This window comes from Solanum verrucosum, unplaced genomic scaffold (genome assembly GCF_900185275.1).
Source record: "Solanum verrucosum unplaced genomic scaffold, falcon-dt-bn FXZP01000229.1, whole genome shotgun sequence".
Lineage (NCBI taxonomy): Eukaryota > Viridiplantae > Streptophyta > Magnoliopsida > Solanales > Solanaceae > Solanum > Solanum verrucosum.
Genome location: NW_026020011.1, coordinates 1,320,485 through 1,332,644, shown reverse-complemented (window position 1 = coordinate 1,332,644; position 12,160 = coordinate 1,320,485). Strand labels below are relative to the sequence as shown.

The window sequence follows — 12,160 nt, the reverse complement described above, 5'->3', positions numbered from 1 at the left end:
AATAGGGTGGGATTCATGAATCTAGTGGCCGGTGAATCACTGATCAAAGAGCAGATTTTGGAGAAATTCTTCATCGATCTAGTGGCCGGTGAATCACCGATTAAAGAGCGAGCAGCCGCAGGTTTAAGCATTATTGTTGCTCAACAATATTACTATTCATAAGCATTATTCGAAACTTATGTAGACAAATCAAAAAGGAATATAAAGTGAGCAAACAGATCAAATCCCATTGGGAGGAAAATAAGGAAAAAATAACAGACCAACTTTATTATAAAAGGTCAATGTACAAACTCTTCAATAGCATAAACTTATTCAAGATCATGCATTGACCAAAAATTGTAATTGATCCTTTGTAACTCATGTACAACTTGTGTTCTACACAAGGTGAAAAAAATCATGATTAGAAAAAAAAAGATGTACAAAAGAATTTTCTTTAAGGTATACCTATGTCTATGCAGGAGAAACCTTTCACTAGAACTATAATCCTCCAGCAATGTCTTCTAAACAAGTAATCATGTGTTCCCTACCTCTGGAGCTGCAAACTGCATATCAAAGAATTGAAAAAATGGGGAGAAATATATGAACCTCGTATAACCGGGAATCCCAGTTATACGATCAAATATACAGAATCACTCTGTAGATTTTACACTTTGCGTGTTCTCTCCAGACAAATCATTCTGTGACTTGTTGGGAGTAATAGTAAGAGGTGACCAGTGATCCGGAACCATCAGGAAATAGGTGGTCATTGCCTTCCGAAACCTCTTTTTGTATTGCTTAGGTGAAATTACAGTCGGAGGTGTGTTCTTAGGTCCACCAAGGATGCCAGAGGCCTTAACCCATGTCTCCAGGTGCTTGTCCCATGTATACTGCCTCATGAAGTCAATAATCCCAATAACGAGTTCATGATTTTCTTCGTCAACACCAACCAATAGTGAGTAATCCATCACATCAACCGACTGCAAGAAGAACTACTAAATTAGTCCAAACCATAAAAAAAAACTCATCTAAAAATATACTCAGACAAGCTATTGGGATTAGGCAACAAATATAATCCTTTGCACAGAGGTTGGGTATTGTTAAAGGCGAATAATAAGAGGTGGATCAAGGAGCTAAATTTGATGGGTTCAACCTTTAGGTAATTACTATTGATTCCATTACACTTTTGAAATTATGGGTTCAAAATTTTAAAAATATTTTTAGAAATTTTAATGATTTTTCACATATTGAACACATTGATGATATGCTACATCCGCCTCCTTGAATGGTACGAATTGGTCACACTAAACAACCCCCAGGTTCATTTCTGAACCACCAACCAGCTATGTTGCTCGGACTCTCCAAAAATATACGCACTCTTGTCGGATCCTCAAAAAATGCACTACTTTTAGAGTATCCGACATGCACCCGTCGATATTTTTGAAGAGTCCAAGCAACATAGCCAACCAGCTCCTCATGGTTAGAGAGGTGCTTCCCTCTTCGTTCCTAGCCCCATGTGTCAAACGGACTCTTTCCAATTGGAAGTGATACAACTATCACATCAGTTAGAAGTGATTCAATCAACTGCAATACATAGTTTTAATGGCCAATAAAAGACATGAAAAGTTTCCATGATCAGACCTCAATAGTCCACTAGGAATTTTAAAATAAGTTCATTATGAACAGAGTGTCGTAAACTTACTGCAAGAAAAGCAGTGTCATTCCAGACTGCTCGTTCCAAAAGTCTCTTGGCTTTGTTTCCAACAAAAATAGGTGAAGTTGGCATAGACTCGATCAAGTTCTGATCCAGTAAGACCTTATTACTTCCACTAGAGTCAGGATTGTAACGAGACCTGGCAGATCCTTTAAGGTCATAAAGCCGCGTTAGGTTCCTCCCAAATAGAAGGTTCTCCATAACTAGCACATCCATTTTAGATTCCTTCCCTCCTTTAAGATGCTTAGATGTCACCTTCACATAAACAACAGACACAATTATGCAAAACGACTAGATACTAATAAATCATAATCATAGTTCATGATATAATGACTTGTGAAAATGCCCAAGCATATGAACTGTGAGGGAGTCGGGGAATAATCAAGAAACTTATTAATTTATACACTAATTGCACATCAAAGTTTGTCTTCATAGTATAGAAGAGAAATATGCAGCCGTTGTTTTGTGCTCAGTTCACTCTCAAGGCCTTGGAACCATCATTCGAAAGACTCGAAAGACTTTGCAGACCATAAAGATGATCGTATTCATACAGACCATCATGTTCCTTCTAAAGGCAAAGAGCCAAAAAAGAGGTACCTCAATTACCCGAAGACACCAGTGAAAATGGATTGTGCCTTACCAGACCAATCCTAGTGAAAACTTCAGGCGAAAGTAAAAAGTGAATAACAAACCTAAGTGGTAGCTCAAATGTGTCAAGTTAAACCATTAACTATTTATAAATTATGTTAAGCGCACCTTCCAAATGTGATACACTCGTCTTTGCTGCTCCATCTTTTTAAAAAACCAACAGAAATACTAGATTCACAACAAATGCAGCATTGTGCTGTTGCAGGTATTTTCCCCTAAAACTATATCGATCACTTGGTAACACGAATGACCTTATAAATCATAATCACAAAATTCGAGAAGCTGGAGTGATCAAGAGTGGTTAAAAATACCTGATAGATCCCCAGAATTTTTGCCAGGCAAGTAGGACTCCTTGAGTTTATGGATTCTGAAAGATACTTAAAATATGCTGGAGCAAACTTTATAAAAGATTCCAGCTCTGTCTTAGTCACTTGTTTGATAATGAATCGATCATCCAAGGTTTTAGCAAAGAAAACATTGCTCTTGCCTCCTTGGGCCCCCCACTTCTTACAGCGGCTAAGAGATCTTATGTAATCCATCTCAGATGGGCAACATTTCCTCCTCAAAGCTTCAAAGCGCTTCGCATAATAACAAGTCACAGTATACTTCACTTTCCCAAGTGGTCCATCATCCGAAAAGGAGACTCTGGCATGCATTGTCTTCGTGCATGAGAGTGGATCCAAAACCGAAGAGCTATGACTACTGGACGAAGACAAGAAACTGTCATCTATAGATCCAAGACTTCTGAGGGATTCTGATACTAATTCATCCATAGATTGAAGGGACTGCAGACTTCCAGATTCTTGGGACTGCAGTGGCAGGTTAGAGTCCAAACTAGTATCCTTTGATTTCTCTGGTTCATCGGATATTTGTGCAAGATAATCTGGTGAAACTAGTGCATAAGATATAATACTTGTGGGCTCTTCATCATACACTGGTATAATGGTATCATTAACCCCAACAGGTAGGAGCAATCTGGCTCCACCTTGTGCCTCTGACTCTCTAAATGATGAAATGTAGACAGGGGTGTACTCGCCAAGTGTATCCAACTTCTGAGCACTTGGTAAAAAGTTTTTGTTCAGTGACCAGTAGAAGCTAATAAAAGACATACCTAACCATCCCCCGGCGTCTTCCACACTTTCAGAGCTCTTAGAGGATAATGAAGGAGGAAATCCAGACGCCTTAGTTCCGTTATGTTCCTCCACAGGGTCTTCAACATCTACTTTTTCTGCTAATCTAGTTGTTGAAGAATCTGCTATAGGTGGTTCAGAAGATCTGCAAGTACCATCCTTCAGCACTCCAGGACCGGAAGTAGTTTCACCAGTCCAAGCTGCCTCAAGAGTATCGGACAAACTATCCATGATCGCAGACTGCCCATCAGAAAGGGCTCTAGACCCCTCTGTATTGGATTCTGCAGAGTTCGACCCGCAGAAGCTTTCTGTTCCAACGGGAAGACATGCTGGTTTCTCAACTGCACAACTAGAATCAAAGAGAACCTCAGATCCTTGATGAACTGTGTCCACATGATTCATTTGGTTACCACTTACTCCATCATTAGATTTTTCACCAAGTATTGGAGTTACAGAAACAGAATCAGGGACATTCAAACAGTCACTAGGCCTGGAGGGATTATCTGGACCAGTGAACTTATCATTACCAACAAGGGCTTTCTCTTCAGTAACGCAATGATCCTCACATTCTAAGCTGGCCGCATATACGAGACGGTGATCCCACATATAAGATTGGAAAATAAATTGCCTTCGCAACTGATTAATCTCAAAAATATCAATGACAGGCTGCACCTTTTTCGCCTCCTTGGTCAGAATTTTCTGGAGAGATTCCTGCTATTACACAACACCCAGGAAACCCCATAAAAAGAAAATTAGCAATTCTTATACAAAATCATTCGCTTTAAATCCCTAACATAAAGTGAGACAATCGAAAATTCCACGTAATTAGTTTAAATGATGTTAGAATCATGATACACATGAAAGTTAAGTATTAATGCAAGAGGTTAATAATGATAGCAAGCAAGTGAAGTTTTGATGCATCAAAGAAGATGTCAATATAATCTGCAACATGGGCAGCAAAAGAAAATTCCACCATTTTTCTGACTCCCAAGCACAAGGTGATAAAAGAAGAAATACTGAATCATAACCAGACCCGTTTGCACATCGCTTACGGGGTAACTGGAGGAAAAAAGAACAACCAGAGACTCATGCTTCATAATAACTGCTACAAACACCCAACAGCACATACAAACATAGGAGTGGAGAGAAGGAGAGGAAGTGCTTAGTAATATATGCAGAACCATGATATGCTAAACAGAATATTGAATTCGGGTAAGGTTTTCAACTTCTACTTAATCAACCACTTTCTCAGTATCCTTTCGATTTTGTAAATAGGGCACATATCTCTCAGACTATGCATAATCTAGAGACAATTTAATATTTAGAAGTGAAGACTTTACTTCAAATTCTTCCTTCTCCTTCCGCAGCATTCCTTCCAAAACAACAATTTGACCTCTTGCTTCAGGTGCTTCAGATGCTTCAGCGCTGCTGTTAACTTGACCACCAGATTTTTTCTCCACTAGAAGACGAATTGCATTCAGAACCTCAGAAAACAAACGTTCAGCTCGGACAATGACCTGCTCAAATTATGCCATGAAAAAAAAGTACACAGAGTGAGATCAAATACCACTTTATACCACTCAAAAATCTGTCTTCGCACCTCATTCACTTCTTGTTGTATCCAGTCCTGATTTTTCTCATAGTTGAAATCCAGCTTTGCAGGAGGAAGGCACACTGAGTGAACATCAATTGACGCATAGCGGAAGCATGCAACCATTTTTCCGAAACTGCACAAGTCACAAATTTATTAACATTGCAAAAGACACTGAAAGTACCAGGGGAATCATAGTTTTAAACTCAGACCCATAGAACTTTTATGCAGATTATTTTCATACTTTGGCAAAATAAATTACAAGCTAGCACTACGCAACCAACATGCAAAGAAGGAAGCAATATAATCAATCAAAAAATCCAAGGGAGAGAAGTACTGTTAATTGAGGAGAACATTAAACCAGCTAATCATGCCAACAGATTTGAAAACTAAGCATGACAAGCAAAAAGAACAAACATTTGAAATGCTCTTAGATTTATGACATTGCAGGCAACAAACTAAATAAGAGCATACCCATAAAACCGAAGACAATCTCTGTGTAACGAATGCCCGCAACTAGCCACTCTGCTTGCAGCTGCATGGTTTGAGAAACTAAGTTCTAGGAACTTCCCAAAGGATAAACCCCAAGCAGCATCAGACATCACTACTCTTTGAGTAGCTAGAGGAAATCCCTTAACCCGTGGACATCTCAGGCATCTATGCCACATCCATATTTTTCCTTCCCTTTCACCGGGCAAAAGAAACTCTGGCAGCTTCTTAACAGAAATAGTTAAAGTTCCTTGACGATGAGTATAACACTGAACATGTGCTTCTGAAGGCATGTCACATAAACTACATCTATAACTCTGCAGAAGAAAAGGAAAAACAAAGATAAAAGATCTTTTCGGTCTCTTAATTATATTCTTAATGTTTCTGGAAAACATGGAAAGGAAAGGGGAGAGCTTTACTTGATCAAACAAATTGTCTCGTAGAAATCGACCCAATGGCTTATCACAGTTCCTATAATATTTTATCCGAAAGAGATGAGACCTTTCACAGACAGTACCCTTCCAAACACATCGGGATGATAAGGAAACTAAAATGCTTTGATGGTCAGATGGGGACGGAGGGAACTCTTCCTTTGAAGAGTCTGGTTCATCATAAACATTTTGTCCATCTAGTTGCAAAACCATTGGATTTGAGCCACTTTGGTTCACATCAACCCTGCAATATTGGACATTCTTTGACAAACAACCTTGTTCAACTTTATCTGAAGGCGCAAAACTGGTAGACAAGAAATGGTATCCTTGGGCATCTTGGATATTGTTGGCTACTGAAGGCTTTGAGAAGGAAGACTCTATCATATGCATAATACCTCTGTCCACAGATGTACCAGTTAGCAAGGGCCCAAGGAAGGAAGTCTCAGTGTTTGCAGCAGTAGGGAACTCTGTCATACCCATTTTCTGAGCACAAAGGTTTGCAGTCTTGACCAGGTCTGTTGTGGGAATGCTATTTGATCTCTGTGGTGCACCACCACATAGTGCTGATTGAGTTTTCTCAGTGTAAGGAATGGTAAAACCAGGTACTATTGAGATTGACCTGCCAATAGTTGATGATTTATCCGGAAGTGCTACAGTTATTGGAGAATTCAGAGGAAGTTCAGGTAAAGATGCTCCCTCATCAGCAAGAAAAGATGTTTCCAGAGCCAAATGATAAGCTGCAAAAATTGAATATTGAAAGACATGCTTTACTTTCTTCAACTCATCCCCGTTTGCACCACGGAGTAATACCTGAGACAACAAATATCACGAGAGCCCAAAAAATATTTAGAAGTCTATATGACTAATTTGCAATATGTACACATATGATGTCGTAAGAGTAACTTGGCCATGAAAAAAGACGGAAACCACCAATTTGCAGGTTGTCAAGTGTCTATTTAGAAGCAAGACAATAATTATCTTACTGTAGTTGCAGTAATTGATGATAGACTTACAGTGCATCCCAGTGGCTTTGGACAGCCTTCAAAGTGCATTAGAGTCTTCGTCAGCTTCTTTCCACTCTGTCCAGCTGTACCATGCTCTTCAAAAAACTTCTCAACATGGAACACGTCACAGTATCCCAATTTTTTAGATGAGAAATGATCTATTGAAGGTACTATCTGACTACCCGTGCAACGGGCTATACGCTCCAAAAGTGTCCTCTTGATATTTAAGACAAGTGATATGTCCTTTGCCAGGAGGTACTCTTGTGCATAGCGAGATACAGATTTTTCCACCAGAAGAACATCTGGTTGGTGTACATCAATTTTGGCAACAGCCATCTTGAGATGATCCATTTCCTGAATAGCAATACACATCTATAAACACAAGATTCAAACACTATCGGTTTCAAATATAGGAAGACAAGGTTATTCATCAAAACCTGCTGCAACAAAGTATCAAAACTTGATAAGTGGTTAGAGACACGCTGGTATTCAAGAGCCCCTCCAAGGATTAATATGCGAGGCTTCTCTATTTTGGATGTCATTCGTCGATGAGCTACATTTTTCTTGCAGACAACTCCTTTCACCACCACACTATTTAAGGAGAAAAAGTTTCATATGAGAGGCTACTATATTGGATGTGCGCAAGAACACAACAAATATGCTATAACATAAAGAGGTATAAAAGGTAGTGGATACAGAAGAAGAAGAAGAATATGATTTCTATTCTTGACCAAGAACACAATCACGAGCAAAAGAAAGCTGCCATATGTATGTCATAAGTTGTTACCTTGCACAACTATATTTAGTTTACAGATCATTGGGGGGAAAGCACTATGTCAATAATATTGTCATTGCTTCGTACTTAGCAAAAAAGCACTTTGACCAAAATACTTCATAAGGCAAGAAATACAGGTTCTGGAGAAGAAGCCAAGTATTGAATAGAATTATATAAGTGAGAGATTCAAGTATTTCAAAGTTCTTCAGAAATCACAGAAAACAAAAGTATTATGTGTGTATCGAATAGAATTGTATTAAAAAGAGACTCTAGTATTTCTAGTTTCCTTCAGAAATCAACACAAACTAAAGTACTGTGTGTGTGTGTTTGAGAGAGAGAGAGAGAGAGAGAACATGAAACCTCAACAAAGCTCCTGTTTTCCTATTTCAAAATTTTATGTAGCTGCTTATCCTAACTAGTAACATATGCAGCAAGGATCCAACACACAAGCTGAACAGGATTGTAGACAAAAATGGGGGGAAAATTGCTTACCTGTCACCACGACGTCCAGATGCTATACATTTCACCTTTACATATCCCCCAGGGTCCATCCCTCCGCTCTTGCTAGTGTCTGGTTTCAAAAGTGTAGCAGCTTCCCATGATAGGGATGTAATAATCTCCAGCCAACTCTCTTTTTCATCTTCCTCATCGACAAGGCCTTGAGCCTGCATAATCTGGGATACTAAAGCCCTGAAGTGGCCATCAACCACATTTTTCACAACCTTTTTCTGCTCCTCATTTGACCTATCCCTACTTCTATATTCACCACTTCCATAACTGCTTGATGACCGTAAACCTCCCCACTCTCCTGAAGCATCCCCATCGTCATCATCATCATTCATAAGTGATTCCTTTTCATCTTCTTCATCTTCTGGCTCAGGTGGAAGCCACAGAAGTCCATTGTTCTCAAAATCCACAGGTTCCACATTAATCTCTTCTGGAACATTTAGGGATGGAGGAACTTCACATTCATCAGAAATGTCCTGTTTTACAATCTGTTGGACTTCTTCAGAAGCCTGGGAATCAAAGCTATTGTGTAAGGAAGAGCTGCTCACACTTTTTTCATCAATAGCTTCTCCATCAGGGTGCTCTTTATGTGATCCATAGTCCTTTTTTATCTCATCATACTGAATGTGACTGTAGTAGTCATTAACCTGGGGAAAATGGCCCTGGGAATCTAACTGGTAAACACCATATTCATCTTCTTCATCATCACTCCTGCTTCCACAATGTAGCAACAAACAATTAACTGATACTGAAACATGTTCTTGGACACAAGTAGTAGGAACAGCATGTAACTACAAATGTAACGCAACTCACAAAGTAATTGGTTCGCTCAGGATAACTTTTCATACACAATCAAAGTGCTTTAAATAAATCTTACAGCAGCTGATACATATTCCTCTCAGACGTAATACTGTTCAAGATGTATGAAGACTTCCCTTTTTTGGTGTAAAGAGGAGGGCATAGAGGATGCTGGACAGATTTTTAGATTTTATAGGCTCTTTATAACTTAGCAGTAGTAAGCCTTGGTTGTTTATTTTGGTTTCTTCAATGTAAATCTTTTGGGGGTTGCCAGCAAGCCCTTAAAGCTGAGGACTACAATTTTACCTTAGTCAAAAAAAAAAAAAAAAAAAAATATATATATATGCTCACCACATTATTATCAAGCTCCTAGTTATACAAACATATGTCAAGCAGCATGAATCTATCTATGTACGTAATAGAAGAGCCAGTCCAACAAGGAAAAGGTGCCAAAAATACTGCATGTTGTTCAAAAATGGGTAAACTAGTATAAGAGGAGAAATCATGTGATCTGCAATCAAAGATGTTCTTTCTGACTTGGTTCAGCATCACAAATCATGTCAACTCACTCATAACACCACCACCACCCACAATCTTGCAACCCCGTTTATTTGGGGAAAGGTGGAATTGGCTAGTATTGAGTTGTGTGCCCGTTTCATCTAAAAGCTTAAGATGTTGACATAGCATAATTTTATTTACTAAAATTATGTCTTCAACACACCCCCTCACATGCGGGCCAATTCCTTTTCATGAGCTAAGCACATGGAAATTCTTTTTAATATTGGGTGGCAGTGAGACTCGAACCTATGATTTTTTTCCCCTGAAAACATGATAAAAATTTTAAAAAATGGACCTAGTCCCTCATTGGTTGTGTGAGGGTCCTTGGCCGCTCCACCCATTGCCTTAAAGGTTTTGGTTAGATGCTCAGATTCACATAGTATCAGAGCCAAACTTTGGTGAGCCTGTTTGCACTATCACTTTCTCTCGTCCTGTTTTATCGCTTGGAGCAATCCAGGACAAAGCCTTCTCTATGAGGTCTAAGGAAACACTGATAATGTAGCATACACAGACGCAGATTTAACCAGATCACCCTCTAACAGATGGTCCACATCGGTATATCATGGAGAGAAAGATAAGAATGATTGACTGAAGAAGAGGAGTTAAATTCCAAAGAAGAGAAAGAAATTAAATTTTAGAGAAGAGAAAAGGTTAAAGTCAATCAAATCCCAAACAATGTACCTTCACTCGGAAGGCTAAGCCATGTAAAAGGGTGTGTCTCCAACGTCGGTTTGTGGATCACAACTCACACACTAATTCTGTCAGGTGCTATTTTGTTCGTGAAAACTTGATGTCGTGAAAAAAGTTAAGAAGAAAGATGTGGTTGTAAAATCTGGTGCAGACCCTGAGTACCGAGCTACATCCTTAGAGACACATGAATTTATTTGGTTGATTTCACACAAGTCCCTAAGAGGATTCAAACATGCAATCAAGCATACTATTTAAGATACTATTGAAACTAGAGTCACAAGTTCTTCTTCACTACTTCGTAAGAGATGTCCATAGTGTTTAAGGCAATCTACCCATTCACGTTTGAAAACAAAGAAACTCATATATATATGCTACTTTACAAGCAAAAATCAATGACAAAATAATATCATGTTTGATTTCTTTTTCATTAACTGGTTGAAATTGAACTGATAAAATAGAAGATGTCGGATGAACCTTGTTGCGCAAAATGCATATTGGTTTAGAGAAGGGTCCAAAACTCCTGCATGAGCAAATTCAAAGCTCCCTCTAACTGATGCAAAATTCTGCCTGTCTAGAGAAGATTCCGTTACAGATGATTTGCACGGACTAAGTACACAAGAAGGTGGCACCGAAACAAAGGTAATATTACTGCTGTCCGCGGTTCCACTAGACTTGAAGCTGGTAAAACTAGTCGTTGCAGAAGGTGAAGAACTGATATGCAAGTTAGCAACCCGTGTTCCATTACTAACACTACAAACTAAACCTTGATCCCATTGCTTGTAACAGTAATTACATACCCTGATCTTTTCCCACTCCTCTCGTAGTGGCCTTGGATCACTATATATTGCAGGAATCCAATTAGACGTACACTTTGCACAAAAAACTCTTCCACAAAGACGACAATGATGCCTACGGTTAAACAATGTAAATTGTGAATCACAATCATAACATACCCTACATATATGATCGGGCATCCAAAAATCCCTCGATACATTTTCAGGTTCAGACCTCCAAGGGATCCATGATTTTAGTAACTTCAACAGATCAGAGAATGTCCTATTAGTAGCATCCATCAAATAAAATAGAGGCTTTTGCCTCTCATTGCTCTAAAAACCTCATTCACTAAACAAAACTCATAATCCAATCAACAAACTAAAGCTCCAAATCAACAAACTCTTTCACTAATACACTAAAATTGATGCTTTCACCAAATCCATACATTCCAACCAACTGGGCATAAAAATAGAATTCCTTTAAACTGTCCTCTGAATAAAAAAAACTCAATTTTTTATATCAAAACAGAAAAATAGAAACACCCAACAGCAAAAGATTGAAACTTTAACCTTTAATAATAAAGGGAACAAGTTTTCTTGCTTCTCCACAATCGAAATACATAAATATAACCCTGAAAAATGAAAAAATCAAGAAATCAAACAACATATCTGATTAAGATGAATTGAATTCGATATATTATAACCCTTATATAAAGATCAATCATTTTCGACAAAAATATACAAAGTGAATCGAAACATCAAACTTTTTTTTTTTGAATATATAAATATGAATGTAACCTTTTTTGCAGAATCAAATTTTATGGGGTCAAATTATAGAACCAATTATAAATTGACACGAAGATAAATAGACCTCCTTCTGCGGAAGAGGGGGCTCCCTATGTTAATTCAAACATGCAACTTTGCTGCTGTTTTTCAGATTTTGTCACTCAAAATTATTATTTTTATTTTGAGTTGCTTTGTACAAATGTATTTAAAATATTATATTTTGTGAGTTTTTATACATTATAATATTTAACCAACTCAACACCTTTTACACATTTTTTGGATGGTTGTTA

General features: G+C 38.2%; 1 protein-coding gene across 2 annotated transcripts; it reads right to left on the bottom strand.

Annotated features, from left to right (window-relative positions):
• Nucleotides 1–248: 248 nt before the first annotated feature.
• LOC125820396 (1-phosphatidylinositol-3-phosphate 5-kinase FAB1B-like) lies at nucleotides 249–11,584 on the bottom strand. Of its 2 annotated transcripts, XM_049499824.1 has the most exons (12): nucleotides 11,265–11,584; nucleotides 10,786–11,148; nucleotides 8,251–8,976; nucleotides 7,421–7,574; nucleotides 6,993–7,337; nucleotides 5,968–6,789; nucleotides 5,534–5,865; nucleotides 5,069–5,195; nucleotides 4,809–4,985; nucleotides 2,650–4,179; nucleotides 1,679–1,945; nucleotides 249–956 (listed from the first exon to the last, which is right to left on the bottom strand). In XM_049499824.1, the coding sequence occupies exons 1-12, from the start codon at nucleotides 11,303–11,305 to the stop codon at nucleotides 630–632; spliced, it is 5,211 nt and encodes a 1,736-aa protein (XP_049355781.1). In that variant the 5' UTR covers nucleotides 11,306–11,584; the 3' UTR covers nucleotides 249–629. The 2 variants fall into 2 exon arrangements, with proteins under 2 accessions (XP_049355781.1, XP_049355780.1); XM_049499823.1 differs by having other exon boundaries at nucleotides 10,786–11,584.
• Between the last annotated feature and the right edge of the window lie 576 nt (nucleotides 11,585–12,160).

Coding starts and splice junctions, on each gene's coding strand:
- LOC125820396 (XM_049499823.1), bottom strand. CDS start 11,384: ATGGATGCTACTAATAGGACATTCTCTGATCTGTTGAAGTTACTAAAA. Junction 4,986..5,068: donor TACAACAAGAAGTGAATGAG/GTGCGAAGACAG, acceptor TAATTTGAGCAG/GTCATTGTCCGAGCTGAACG. Junction 1,946..2,649: donor AAATTCTGGGGATCTATCAG/GTATTTTTAACC, acceptor GTTTATGTGAAG/GTGACATCTAAGCATCTTAA.